The 12,012-nt window shown below is 41.8% G+C and overlaps 1 protein-coding gene across 10 annotated transcripts in view; it reads left to right on the top strand.

The window, feature by feature from the left end:
• The window catches only part of NRG1 (neuregulin 1), a 199,975-nt gene extending 190,933 nt beyond the window's left edge, over positions 1-9,042 (top strand). For 6 of the 10 annotated variants that reach the window (XM_036011629.1, XM_036011627.1, XM_036011628.1 and 3 more), the window contains 3 exons: positions 714-844; positions 1,634-1,840; positions 4,544-9,042. In XM_036011629.1, the coding sequence (XP_035867522.1) occupies positions 714-844; positions 1,634-1,840; positions 4,544-5,195 (990 nt within the window). In that variant the 3' untranslated portion in view covers positions 5,196-9,042. Of the gene's footprint in view, positions 1-713; positions 845-1,633; positions 1,841-4,019; positions 4,162-4,543 lie in introns of all 10 variants that reach the window. The other 4 variants (XM_036011633.1, XM_036011632.1, XM_036011630.1 and 1 more) reach the window with 1 other exon arrangement.
• The last annotated feature ends 2,970 nt before the right edge of the window (positions 9,043-12,012 follow it).

Below are 12,012 nucleotides of genomic sequence, written 5' to 3'. Positions count from 1 at the left end.
AGATTACAAAGTGGCATATGTCATCTAAGAGTATTCCTTTCCATGCCTTATCCTCTTATTTAACTCAATTTGGTAAAAACATGAATAGCATTTAAAAACAATTTCAGAATGTGTCTCTCTCACCGAGAGAAGGCAGTAAGAGCTACTGTGTGCTTTGCTGATGAAAGTGAAGTAGAATACATTTGCACTGAACATGGGCCCTTTCTGTAGCCAAGATACATGACCTTGACAGCTACCATAAGTCCTTCAGATCCCTCGTAGCCTTGTTAGTCTTACCACTGACAAGTTAACGATGTCAGTGGTATTACTTGGGCAACATGGGCACTAGAAAATTATGAGAGAGGCAGATCCAAAATATAGAGACTTTAAACAAAATCTTTTACTTAACTTGTACCATCCATGACAAAAATGAATACTGAGTAGTGATTTGTGTTGAATTCTAGTCATCAACAGGAAACAAACGGAAAAAATAGGTCTGTTTCTGACAATATGCAGTTATAATTATAGGACCTACACTGAGGGCACTACCGAAGATTAATTTATCAACTCCACTTACTGAATGTAAAGGCCATAGTAGCCAGGATAGGATTTGCTATCTGGGTGTTGGAGAAATGAAATTTGTTATGAAGCACTCGTACTAGATTTTTTGTGCATGGCAATGTTAGTGTTTTGATTTGCATGAATCTTCAAGTTGTGTCTCTTTGTTTATCCAGCAATATGTATCTAAAAATATCATCTCCAGCGAGCAAATCGTTGAGCGAGAAGTGGAGACATCTTTTTCCACCAGTCACTACACCTCGACAGCTCATCACTCCACTACTGTCACCCAGACTCCTAGTCACAGGTACGAGAACAAAAAATCTGCATGGCATTCCTCCACGCACGGACGTTTGCACATATCCTTGTGCTGTCCTTGTCTGAGAAGGGACAGGGACATGTACGGGGCAGTGAAGTGCAATTAAAGGTATGGTTTGGGACCAGAACAGACTTTAGACATCAACTGGTTCTGCCATTTAATTTCAGGTTTAAATGCGAGCCTTAATTTTTTTCATTGTCAAAAAATGGGAAATAATACCTCCCTCAAGGATTGTTGTTCCCCCTTTTAGAGATTGCCTTTACTCTTGCCCCACCACTCACTGAATTGCTATGCTGGGAAAAGGCATAGGTGCTGCAGGATACTTAGAAGTTAACTTCTTGCGGTGACTGAATTGCCCTGGGAAATGCACCTGAGAAATCAGTTGAATGCGCAAATGCCCTGGTGACCCATATCTGAGCGTGTGCTACCAAGGGCAACGCCAGGCTTCTAAGTGCAGCCCACTGGACAAGTGTTTCCTTAACCTAAGCCACTCAAGAACACGTGATTATAAGACTACTTAGTACATAGTGACATTTGATAAAAGTGTCAATTGAGTGAACAAATGAAGAACCTATATCCTTCCAAAACCAGTGCAGATCAAGATCTTTTCTATACCAAGTATCTTCGTAGCAATTCTATTCTGAGACAAGCAATGTCACAGTAAGCTACTGATGCACCGATAATTTGAAATATTTGTCAGGTCATTCTCTTTCATTTACATTGTTGCTTGTAATTTTTTTTAAAATTACCTCTTTGCCTTTCACATTTCCCCTCTAGCTGGAGCAATGGACACACCGAAAGCATCATTTCAGAAAGCCACTCTGTAATCATGATGTCATCAGTAGAAAACAGTAGGCACGGCAGCCCGACTGGGGGCGCGAGAGGACGGCTAAATGGCATAGGAGGCCCTCGTGAATGTAACAGCTTCCTCAGGCATGCCAGAGAAACCCCTGACTCCTACCGAGACTCTCCTCATAGTGAAAGGTAAAACCGAAGGGCAAAGCTACTGCAGAGGAGAGAGAACCCCAGTAAGAGAATCCCCATGAGCACCTGCGGTCTCACCTAAGGAAATCTACTCTAATGAGAATAAGGGGAAGCAGTTGCCTGTTCTAGGAGTGCTCCTAGTTGATGAAGTCATCTTTTTGTTTGACTGAACTCATTTCATCTGAGCTTCTCACGGCGTCCCAGTGGCTAACAGGCAACAGACTCTTAAAGAGCGGGAATGATTTGATGTGGAAAGTGCAGCAAACTTGGAGTTCCTAGCTCTGACCTTAGGCTCAGCCCCACTCGAGATCTGTTTCCTCTGCTGTAACTTTAGAGAGATGGCACCAGTGATTGATAAGGACCCTTCTATAATTCCAGTTGGCCAGTTGTCCAAACTCTGGTTGAACTGACCTCGTGTTTTCATGTGCTAACTCTTCTTACCTTCCAGCCTCAGCTAAATCAAGTCAAGGGCTATGTCGCTGCTGACTGTCATGGGGAACAAGCGCTTGCGTTCCACCATAGAATATCCCTTTTATCAAATGCCAAGAAGGGATGAATAAATAAATCTTTTATATGCTGCATTGACAGTCTTCACAGGTGGTTTTTAAAGCCATATTGCCTCCCATATGACCCTTTATTCCTGAATGTTTTGACTCTTCTGGGGGTGTTGAATTGGGGTTGGGGGGGGCTATGGCAAAAGTAAAACACAGAACACAGGAAAGTAAACTGAAAGAGATGCTTAATGGGAATATTGAGTTCACGGGTTCTCCTTACCCATTGTCACCTAAACTGGGAGAGAGTTGTATCAGCCACCATTGCTAGCCTATCAGCAAGCTGTCACTTGTTTTCAAATCAGTGGGGTTTGTCTCTTTGTTTACTGTGTCATCTCGGTCTAATCTTTGACCATTTGTTCAAAGCTTTACAGAATGTCACATCCATACTTATTGGTGTTTACACGGGTAGAAATTATGCTGATAGGCTTTTTCCACTCATGGACTGAGAAGTACTTAAAATGAAGGCAGACCAGTTCTGGGCTTTCAGGTCATGTAAAACCTGCTAATCACTTCTTCAAGGGCCTTTCTATGAAATACCCCAAAATGGTATTTCAGAGTGTTACGGAATTGAAGGTGGTTCTGTTCATGTATGAGAAAGTAGGTATTGATCCAAATCTGGTGTAAAACATTGGACTTAGATTCATATAATTGTATCTTTATGTACGAAGAAAGTTTATCTGTCCTATTTTAGTCTTTTCTGAAACCTGAAAAAGAAGCTAGTGATAAATTTTTCCTTCATCCCTACATGTGACATTTCTCTTTAACGGTTGACATTTCCCTACTATGGTAGGCCTCCTTGAATACCCCAGATGTTCTCTAGGACTGCAAAACATACCTGAACCTGGGGTTCATGGAGAGAAAAGATAAATCACTTTTACGTGCTGGTTAAATTTGGGTTAGCAGTTCTCAGAGAGGTTAATTTAAGTGTCCTCGAAGCAAAGAGTCTGAAGACTCGAGCCCCGAATATCTCAGTCTCCAGACACGTCCCATTTTAGACACAGCCAGATCTCACATCCACGCAGCTCGGGATCACGGCCGAGAAGCAGGGAAGTGAATGGGTTCCTGTTAGCTAGTGCTCAGATGATGATGTCCTGTGTCATCACAGGTCGTGTCAAATTAGACTCTGAGAGTGCCAGTGTGAAGAAGAGAGTCACTCAGTGCTATGCATTGGCAACGTGTTTATAAAAAGCCAAGAAATGTGACTCTGAATAAGCCACATCTTCTGTGTCAAGTCAGGTCTTCTTATTCTGAGGGGACAAAAAAAAACATGATATTGTTAAAAAAACAACAACAGTGCACTCAATGTCTTGACAACAAGACTCACTGAGCATCATACATAGCGTGACATAAAGTGACATGGGACACCAACCTTGAGCGGTCACAAAGATAAGTCAAAGGCAGATGCAGCTGTAAGCGTTGGAAGAAAGGTAGCCAGAGATTGAGCATACTACGAAGCCAACGTAAGATTCTCTCAGGCTTATCTGTGGATATCTTGGTCCCCGGGATGGATAGTTGCAAACTGAATGTTAAGAAGTAGCATTTCGTGGAAAAATTTAAAGCACACAAATGTGTTACACTGTTATCAGGAATAAATCTAAGTCACTATGCTCTCTTTTTTTCATAAGACATAACCTTATAGCTGAGCTAAGGAGAAACAAGGCACACAGATCCAAATGCATGCAGATCCAGCTCTCAGCAACTCATCTTAGATCTTCTTCCATTCCCCATTTGGGCTTCATTCTCTAAGACCCCTTGGCCTTTAGGAAGGTATAGTATTTAAGTAATACTTCTTTCCTTTACAAACCCCTGAGCCTTGGTCCTTATAAACTGACAGGTTTCCAGGACCTAGTGCCCTCTTGATCTGACTCGTGTTTTTGTTTAAAATCACGATGAGATTGAACATCCTAAAGGATTTGATGAGCTAGGCAATGTAGCTGACCTGTGCATGTACTTCCCGTAAGGAGCCTATTGGCTACATACTTTTAGCTTCCCAGGGGGCCGAATGTCCTAGTGTAAAAGTCAAGAAGTATACAACGATTAGAGAGTCTTTGTTCTCTGATTATAATTTCGTGAAGTCTGTCCCCTGACCCTCCCTACGCCGTGCCTCTTATTCCACCACACTTATGCGGGGTATTCTGTGCTCACACAGGTATGTGTCAGCCATGACCACCCCGGCTCGTATGTCACCTGTAGATTTCCACACGCCAAGCTCCCCCAAATCGCCCCCTTCGGAAATGTCTCCACCTGTGTCCAGCACGACAGCGTCTGTGCCCTCCATGGCCATCAGTCCCTTTGTGGAAGAAGAGAGACCTCTGCTTCTGGTGACACCGCCCAGGCTGCGGGAAAAGTGCGACCACCACCCTCAGCAGTTCAACTCCTTCCACCACAACCCCGCGCATGAGAGCAACAGCCTGCCCCCTAGCCCCTTGAGGATAGTGGAGGATGAGGAGTATGAAACGACCCAGGAGTACGAGCCAGCTCAAGAACCTGTTAAGAAACTCACCAACAGCCGGCGGGCCAAAAGAACCAAGCCCAATGGCCACATTGCCAACAGGTTGGAAATGGACAGCAACACAAGCGCTGAGTGCAGTAACTCAGAGAGCGAAACAGAAGACGAGAGAGTAGGTGAAGCAACACCTTTCCTGGGCATACAGAACCCCCTGGCAGCCAGTCTCGAGGCGGCCCCTGCCTTCCGCCTGGCTGAGAGCAGGACTAACCCCGCAGGCCGCTTCTCTACGCAGGAGGATTTGCAGGCCAGGCTGTCTAGTGTAATCGCTAACCAAGACCCTATCGCTGTATAAAACCTAAATAAACACATAGATTCACCTGTAAAACTTTATTTTATATAATAAAGTATTCCACCTTAAATTAAACAATTTATTTTATTTTAGCAGTTCTGCAAATAGAAAACAGGAAAAAAAACTTTTATAAATTAAATATATGTATGTAAAAATGTGTTATGTGCCATATGTAGCAATTTTTTACAGTATTTCAAAATGAGAAAGATATCAATGGTGCCTTTATGTTATGTTATGTCGAGAGCAAGTTTTGTACCATTACCGTGATTGCTTTTCCACAGTATTTCTGCAAAACCTCCCATATATTCAGTTTTTGCTGGCTTCTCGTGCATTGCATTATGATGTTGACCGGATGTATGATTTGCAAGACTTGCAACTGTTCCTCTGTTTGCTTCCTGTAGCCCCCAATCAGTCAGTACGTCTTGTAATGGCACATCCATCCAAATACTCTCCTCTTTTGTATGAAGTTTTATTTTGCTTTCAGTATATGAAATGAGTTGTGTCTACTCTGCCAGCCAAAGGTTTGCTTCACTGGGCTCTGAGATAATAGTAGATCCAACAGCATGCTACTATTAATTACAGCAGGAAACTGCATTAAGTAATGTTAAATATTAGGAAGAAAGTAATATTGTGATTTTTTTTAAAAAACTATATTATTAATGAGAAGACAGCTTGCTCTCACTCAAAGGAGCTACCATTTACTTGATTTTGATTTTTTTTTTTGACAAGCAAGCCACAGTTTGGGGTGGGAGTAGCAGAGAAATTGTGTTCTGGCTTGCTACTAGGGTATGTCCAACACCTTACGAGAGGACTTAATGCCACTTTCTCTCTGGGGGAATGACACAGCGGCTCATCTAGTTGAAGAGCAAACCATGGCTGAGAAAGGTGCAATCATTCCTGACTTGTATTTTTCATCGATTTCGGAGCCAGTAATTGGTTGTCTTCTTGGCTCAAAACAGACATACTATGGCACAAAACCCCCAGCTGAAACAGCACACTCAGCAGTTTGTCTGAAGCACTTCTAGACTGAAATGTGCCTGCTGTTCGTAGTGGTGACTTGTCATCATGGGGAAACAGAGTGTCTAGAAGGAGTGACTGTGTAGAAGACACAGGTGGAGAGCAGCTGTGTGACTGGGTTGCAATTTCATACAGTTTTGTTGACCACTCCTTTCTCCTCATTCTTTTTCTCTTGTTTTCCAGTGTTGCCTTGATTAGGTCATAACTATGCATGAACATTCTTGTCAGGAATGGCCAATGTGCATGTGATTTGTGATTAGTAAGAACCTTCCGCGAGCCATGCTTCACCAGGAAGCATCAGTCGTGTTGGAAGATGGCACATTTCCTTGCAGAAATGCCCCCTCTTGTGTACTGACCTCTCAATTCGCAGCCTGTATCACCCATTTTCCCCCTTTCTGACTTTTTGCTTTGCTGTCACAGAACAGGACTAAGATGGGCCTAAACTTTGCATGTTCTCTTGTGATTGTAAATCCAAGAAAGGCCTATAGGTATTAACATTTGAAATAACTGCTAATCTAGGAAAATAAGAGATTTCTTTAAAAATCAGAGGCTCCATTTAATGACCTGCCTGAAATCTGTCAAATCAGGTTGGAGCCTAACTTAGGTTCCATGTAGATGCTAGGAACCATGTGACAAAACGGGAAACAGGTTAGCACGGGGCTCAAAATACCAGGCATGCAGTCAATGAGAGTAACTGCTTCTTGTTTGAAGGTGAACTGAACCTATTTCTTCACCAGGTCTCTATGTTAAAGGTAAAGGGAAAAAATAGCATGCAAGCAGGTCTTAGAAGAAAGATGCAGGCTGAGCATGAGTCCTATCATTGAGCTCCTCCATGTTTCTGCCACTCACAGAGATGGCTGTCCGCAGGTACTTGATGTCACTCTGAGTGTTTGGTCTCCCAAGCTGCCCTTCGTTGTTCACATGCCACTTTCTCCGTGCCCAGCAGTGCCCGAGTCAGCTTGCTCCTCCACAGGGAGGGGCCCCTCACAGGCTGCATAAGTTGCACTGATTTTGCAGGTCTGTAGAAACAAGTGCATTCATGGCAGGAGCAAGAAGACAAGTCAACATAAGGAAGTTCTATAGATTATTCTAACATTTGAAGGGCTTGAGTCAGCCTTAGACTGTTTCAATAAAAAAAACTTCCTCTCATGAATTAAAACTCTAAAATTTGTGTTTCAAATGCTACAGGCTTTGGAGTATTCAAATGCCTCATTCTGGAGAATTCTGGGAATAAATAAAATCTGCTGAGATCAATGACCAGCATTTTCATCAGTTTGAAAATAGCTGTAAATTTTTATGTTGCAAAAGTATGTGAAAATTTAGGATAAGAGGAAATTTCACTTCCAACTTGATTCTGGGCACTCAAAGAGGTGGCATTAGTCATGACAGCATTGCCATCTGTAGAATAAGAGCTTCCCTTGATAAGAAAGGCCAGCTGACTCCTCAGGGCTATCTGCTGCAGCCACCAACTTTGTGTTCACAGGGGCATCTCTATGATGTTTAATTGCCACATGGCTCTCAACCAACCCTGTTTATAAACACAGGCAGTGCTGTGGCAATTCAAAGGAGCTCGAACCAATGTTCCCAACCTCTGAAAAGCTTTCGTGGGTTTTCAGGCAGTGGAAATTGCCCAGAAGTTCAACAGCAGCTTCCTTCCCCTGGGCCTGAAATCATGTCCCACTGAGGGGTATGCAAAGGAACATAGTATATGCAAAACTCCTTTTTCTCACTCAAGATTCCTTCTCTGTCCTACCCTTCCTTTCTGCCTGGTATGACTTTTCTTACCTGGACAATCTCATGCATTCCACAAAATAGCACTCGACCTGGGTGTATGTGAATGTGTTTCAAACACCAACACGCTGTATCTTCTTTGTTTAAGTGTGACCGTCTTGATAAAAGTGGAGTTTATCCAGGGTAACTTGCTCAGTAATTGTTTTTTTTTTTTGGTCTGGGGTTGAAAGGTGCATGGTTCACACTGGTGAAAATAAGAAAGGCCTGGTTTTTTCATTCAATGCTGGCTGCATTCCACCAGCCACCGAGATTTCTATCTACAAAGATCCATGAAACACTGCAGAGAAACGCAGACAAAAGGAAATGGCCACATATCACAAGTTCTATTATATATTCTTTTGTAAATACACATTGTACATTACTTGGATGTTTTCCTAAATCATTTACTGTCTTTATGAGTTAATGTCAGATTTTTACTCCCTCAACTTACTGTGTAACATTGTAAATAACATAATGTCTTTTATTATTTATATTTAAGCATCTAACATAGAGTCGTTTTCATATAAGTTTAAGATAAATGTCAAAAATATATGTTTTTTTGTTTTCCTTTGCTTTAAAATTATGTATCTTTTCTTTTTTCATTTTTTTAAAATAATTTATTGTTCAGGAGAAAGAATGTATATGTAATTGAAACTATTTGAAGAATGCACATTTGAAGGCGTGGGGTACTGATAAACTAAAGAATTTATTATCCAAAATATTAAGCAATAAGTAATTGTGATTTATTTCAAGTTCTGTTCATTTTCCATGAAAGACATACTGCAATAAAAAATGCTCCCCCGCGGAGACCTCGGAGTGTTGCTCAGCAGACTAGCGTTTCAGTCTGTTAGACCAGCACCTGTCCTGTTCCTGCATCAGCTGTGTTCATTTAGGAATGTGTTCGGTGGACCCCACGATCAGCTTGTCTGTCCGTCGCTTATGCCACATGACCTATTCTTCAGTCATCTTCTGCCTGCTGATTCTGCTTGCCACTATAATCCTTGCTGAAGGGGCCACGACCAAGCTGTATGAGTCCCTCCCCCCCCCCCCCACCCCCACACAATACCATCAGAGAGGACACTTTAGGGCAAGATTGCCTAAGTCTTGGTTGTCAGCATGTTCTGTAGTGATAGCAAGAAGCTTCTCCAGGCTAATGGAAATGTCAGTATGGCAACCTGACGCAGTTATGAAAGGACAACTGGTCACTGTGACCCAAATGGTCATGGCCACCGCACCTGAGGGCACCCGTCAGCAGTGGGCCATGCTAAGCTTTCCTATAGCTTCAGTCAGTTTGTTTTCCATCAGACTCTTAGTTTATCAGTTCATAGTTTTAAGAAGAGATGAGGCTAAATTGGGCTCATTCCCCTCATTCTATCAATAAATTAAACTCAATGTCCATCTTACCACTCAGGGAAGGGCCTTTGCATGAGAAAGTTCCCACATCTTTAGACTTATAGAAATGAGGATATTACTTTTCTTACTGAAATTAGCCTAAACAAAAGCCATATTTTAACAAATAGCTTTTTGCATGGGTGGTACTTTCTATATATTTCAAGCATTTTACTCATTATTCCAAACAGGGTAAGGGCTTCTGACATATATGAAGAAGAGGCCAGTCATCCTTTGGGGTACACAGTGGCCCCCTTTGAAGTCTGAAGGCACCATGAGGCTTCCCATCAACATCATCCCATGTATGTTTGTGATTCCTATGACCTACTAATGGCTCCTCTAGTGTCTTCTCCAAAACAGTCTGGGTGTCTAGGACATTCAAAGAGGGACTTCTGTGCTAGTTTTTACTATTTATATTACTAAGTTTTCAGAAACTATTCAGAAACTTCATATTTGTGTCAACTGTGATACACACACACACACACACACACACACTCTGAACACACACTAACCTGAAGCTACCACATCCTTTCACTTACTCAATTCAGAAAATCAAGGATTACACAGAGTATTTAAAAATTAAAGACAAATACATTTTCCTCTGTCTTCAAGTTTAAGCTGAGGCTTTTTCTACCTTCCCAATTGAAGACTACAAGTAGCTTTCTTAGGAATTCAGGTTAAAATTGGGTACCTAGGATATTTGAGGCAGATGCGTGTGTGGTAGAGGGTGGTAGAGAGAGAGTAAACAGCACAATCTATATGTTCAACCATATACACTCTTGAAGGTCAAACCCAGGCCAGCTCTCCAAACTAGCAAACAATCTGTCTTTGCAACCTACTGTCTTCCTCGTCATTAGATTTCTATGCTCTCTGTCTTGATGACGAATGACAAAAGGACTTGATGTCAAGGAATGGGGGTGAAGTGAGGCAATTCTGAAATCTAGAGATTTAGGATGCTGGAAAAAGTGGAAGTTGTTGATGGTCTCACGCGCATCACTCTGTGTTCTACCTCTGGCTTGCCCTCTCTGAAATGGATAGCATAAAATGAATTTATGGAAACTATTACTCCAAAGATTAATTTGGAAGGAAATACAAATGCTTTCAGTTTATGAAAGCCAGAACCACCCTGCTGCTACACACAGCAACAATATTCCTAAATTTTCAGGCTGTTGTTGGACAAAGTAGTTCGGCCCAATCCCGCATGTGCCTCTGTGCTCCTGTTGGCATTCTGAGATTGCAGGTGTTGGACCTCTCTAGGGAGCTGCTGGTTTTGCACTTCAGCAAGCTCCAAAGTATCATCCATCAGATCATGTCATGATCTACCTGATCCTCCTGAAAACAGAGTAGGGGAAGGAGACCAGCAGTTCCCAAAGAGGAGACACATGGGGTAATGGCTCCAGGCAGCATCTTTTTCTAACTCTTTCCCTTCAAGCTGACTTCTCCAGGCAGAACCTGATGGAGGAATCAACTTCCCTTCCCAGCCCATGGCGTGCTGAAGACGTTAGAGAATTATTTGTAGATGTCAGCATCTTTAATAACTCATGGATAGGTTTGCTCATATACAGAGAAATAACCTGTTAAATATAAATAACATTTTATAATGGTCTATAGCTTTAAAAATCCTTTATTGCTTTTTATTCTCTAACCCCATGGAATGTTGATATGATAAATGCTGAGGAAAATTTAGGCTCAGGGAGGTAAAAAATGTTTGCTGAAGCTACCCATCATCTTGTGAGTTGCAGAGATAATACTCATATCCAGGTTTTCTGACCACAACTCATATTTCCGTTGACCACAATCCTCCCTTCCTGCTGACCCAAGTACAGACAAGTCTTCCATTTTTGGCCTTTCATTGCATGGATAGTACAAGTTACAACCAAAACCAAGTTTCCATTTGAAAGACAGTGAGCCCCTCTGGCTTTGGTTTAGAGTTTCTCTAAAGCCCAATTTGCTCAGTTTAGTGACTCTCTGCACCTTTCCCTAAATGTTGCTTTCTAAGAAAATGAAATGTAGCCACAGGAATGGAGCCACAGTTTCAAGAAGCAGGTAGCGTCCTTCAGTGAAAAGTACAGACTTCACAGTCACAAACCTGTCCCCAGCGCTTAGCAACTCTATGAAGTCGGATGATTTCCCTCTCCCAGTTTATCTTCTGATCTCTCACATGGCAGTGCATTTCAACTAGCTTTCCAAGGCTGTGGTGTGGCGAGGATAAAGTTGAGCATAGGTAGGGAAGCCAGCAAATGTCCACCCTCTCGTGATTTTCAAATACCACCTTCCATATGCTTTTTCCCTTCCAGCTTCTTAAGTTGGGGCACCTAAGTTTCTCACTTCCAAATGAAACACTACACTGCACAAACTGATCAAAACTGATCAAATAAACATATTTTATCACTTTCCAATCTACTAAGCAAATATTTGCAAGTAAATTCCTTTTTAATGACAACTATACGCTGTGCAGCATAATCACTAAATAACATTAAAGTTGTAGGTCAAGTAACTTTGTGTATTTTGTAAGTTTGTTTCTTGTGTAACCACACTATTTTACATAAACTAATTATTAGTGTCTTATTCTACTAATGTTTCATTATAATTTCACAAAAATTTATGGAAACATAACTCTTTGTAGAGTTTTCATAATTATACC

The sequence above is a fragment of the Phyllostomus discolor genome, chromosome 11 (assembly GCF_004126475.2).
Source record: "Phyllostomus discolor isolate MPI-MPIP mPhyDis1 chromosome 11, mPhyDis1.pri.v3, whole genome shotgun sequence".
Lineage (NCBI taxonomy): Eukaryota > Metazoa > Chordata > Mammalia > Chiroptera > Phyllostomidae > Phyllostomus > Phyllostomus discolor.
This window is presented reverse-complemented; position numbering and strand designations above follow the sequence as displayed.